Source organism: Ciona intestinalis, unplaced genomic scaffold, assembly GCF_000224145.3.
Source record: "Ciona intestinalis unplaced genomic scaffold, KH HT000145.2, whole genome shotgun sequence".
Classification (NCBI taxonomy): Eukaryota; Metazoa; Chordata; class Ascidiacea; order Phlebobranchia; family Cionidae; genus Ciona; species Ciona intestinalis.
Window position 1 is genome coordinate 44,965 of NW_004190467.2, and position 2,316 is coordinate 47,280.

At 38.6% G+C, this 2,316-nt stretch overlaps 1 protein-coding gene and 1 long non-coding RNA gene across 2 annotated transcripts in view; both read left to right on the forward strand.

Annotated features, from left to right (window-relative positions):
• The window catches only part of LOC113475192, a 7,424-nt gene extending 5,114 nt beyond the window's left edge, over positions 1-2,310 (forward strand). The window contains exons 2-3 of the long non-coding RNA XR_003396934.1: positions 2,023-2,098; positions 2,165-2,310. This is a non-coding gene — a long non-coding RNA (uncharacterized LOC113475192). The remainder of the gene's footprint in view (positions 1-2,022; positions 2,099-2,164) is intronic.
• On the forward strand, positions 351-2,023 carry LOC100175609 (tetratricopeptide repeat protein 14-like). Its single transcript, XM_002129495.5, has one exon. It carries the CDS (start codon positions 453-455, stop codon positions 1,905-1,907), a length of 1,455 nt encoding a protein of 484 aa, XP_002129531.1. The 5' UTR covers positions 351-452; the 3' UTR covers positions 1,908-2,023.
• Positions 2,311-2,316: the final 6 nt, after the last annotated feature.

The window sequence follows — 2,316 nt, forward strand, 5'->3', positions numbered from 1 at the left end:
TTTCGTTTAATTTTTTATTTTGAAATAATAAAAACCAAAAAAGTAAAATGCTTGTATGTGGGAAACTCTATGACACTAACGGAATAAATATCTAATTATATTAGCAGAGGTGGCGTAAAAGAGCAATGCGACACGTACTCCCCACTCATGTGACAATACTCTTTTTTCTCACAAAAGTAAGTTTGATTATTTTTACTCTGTTGTGTTATAAAGCATTACTACTCTGCATTAAAATATTTTCTTGAAACTTAAAACTCGATTATGAATTAACCGTGGACGCGAATTAAATTGCTTTGGGGGGTTAATGTACTGATGCCCTTTTTTACCACCTGCTGATAAAATAATTAAATTATTCCCTCCGCAAGATGTAGCTAGAGGTCTACGTTTAAATTTTTAGAAATGCCGCAAAACCTTGTGTGCTGTTGCGTATACGACGTATAGGTGATATAATAATGGACGATGTTAAACAGCTTGTGTCAGATTTATCAAAGCAATTGAGTGATTTGCGCGAATCCAAGGGATGTACATTACGTTCATGGTCGTCGAAAGTTAACACTGGTGATATATATGCGGTGTTACCGCCAATGGAGACGTTTATGGGAATTAAAGAAAAATATATTCAACACAACGTCATCAACAAAATGGAGCTGGGTGACGTCATCATAGGAAAAGTTTTTAACAAAAGTGAAAAAGGAATTTATTTAAAAGTTTTATGTTTTGACGCTGGAAAAAGTCAAGCATTAGAAACATTGGGGTTAACAGCGTTTTGTCCCCTCAGTGAAATGGGCAGAAAGTCTAAACATGAGGATTTGCTTTCAAGATATCATGTTGGTTGTTTTGTAAGAGGAGAGATTATTGAATGTTCGGATGATATTATTGTCACGTTAATGAGCAACAAACATGTGTATGGTGTGGTTGAGGAGGATGGCTTGCCACGACCATACACCCATAGTTCACATGGGTGTTATGCAGATATGTTGAAACAGGAAACTGGATTCCAAAACCCACAATGTTTGTCGCACTTAAAAGAAAGTTTGATCCAGAAACCGATGTTTTCGTTCGTTTCCGATATTTGCGAATTAAGTTTCCCAATCGACGAGTTCGCCGAACATTTAAGGAAACAACAGTCGAGTAAAGTTGCTGCCATGAGCGTAACACGGGGTGTGGAGTTGTGTAAACAGGGAAGGGACATCGAGGCATTGCAGGATCTTAATTATGCCCTCGAACTGGATGGTTCAAACGTGGATGCTTTGGTTGCGAGGGGGGCCATCTATGCAAACAAACTTTCCTTCACGAAAGCAATCGCGGATTTTGAACTTGCGTTAAAATACGACGGCAAGAATAAAAACGCTCAAAGTTATTTAGTTGAGGTTTTGTTGACGAAAGCTAAAAGTGTTGAAACATCTGGGGAAGATGAAGTTTTGTTGAGGGAGGCGGGGAGGTTGTATCGACGAGTGCTCGAGGTTCAACCAGGGTGTGTAGAAGCTACTACAGGGTTGGGGGGGTTGGTTAAAGTTGCCAAACCAGCCATGGATAAAGTTGGGGTTGAAGATGATAAACGTGCGACGATCAATAAAGTGAAACAACTCCTGGAGAAAGATTTTGGTTGTGACGATAAAAGTCGACACTCGAGGAGAAAATCCTCGGTGAGCGAAGAAAGTTTTTCGACGTCGCCACGGAAACGAAGGTCACATGATGGCAAGTCACATGACCGCAAGTCACATGACCACAAGTCAAATGACCGGCCAAAGAAACGGAAATCTTGGAGTGAAACAAAGAAACAATTGAAACAGGATGAAACGAAACCCAACAAACTAAATAAAACAAACAAAACAATAACAAACGTGAACAAAGAAACGTTCAGCGATATATTGAAACAAATCTCGAAGTTTGAATCAAAACACTGAGTTTTGATATTTTGTTGAAAATAGTTGATGTTTTAGACTTGTATAAATAATTCGATATAACTTGTTAAACACATATTGTGTGTTTGCTATTAGACATAAAACATATATTTAACAGATATGTAAATAATAAGATGGCTGATGGAGAAGGTGATTTGAACGACGAATTAACAGTAAAGTTGCTGCATTTCCAAGTAAGTGGTTTCGTTTATTTTAGGGGTCGGCAGTGAGCATGAGGTGTATCACATGTTAAATTACAGGAAATCACCCACACAGATGATTTAGAAGAATGCAAGAAATTATTAATCGAACATGATTGGGATATTGAGAAGGCCGTGCAAGCCAAGTTTAATGAAGGGACGAACCAGCGACCCCCACCCATGGTATGTTTGATGTAGACCCCCCCACCCAT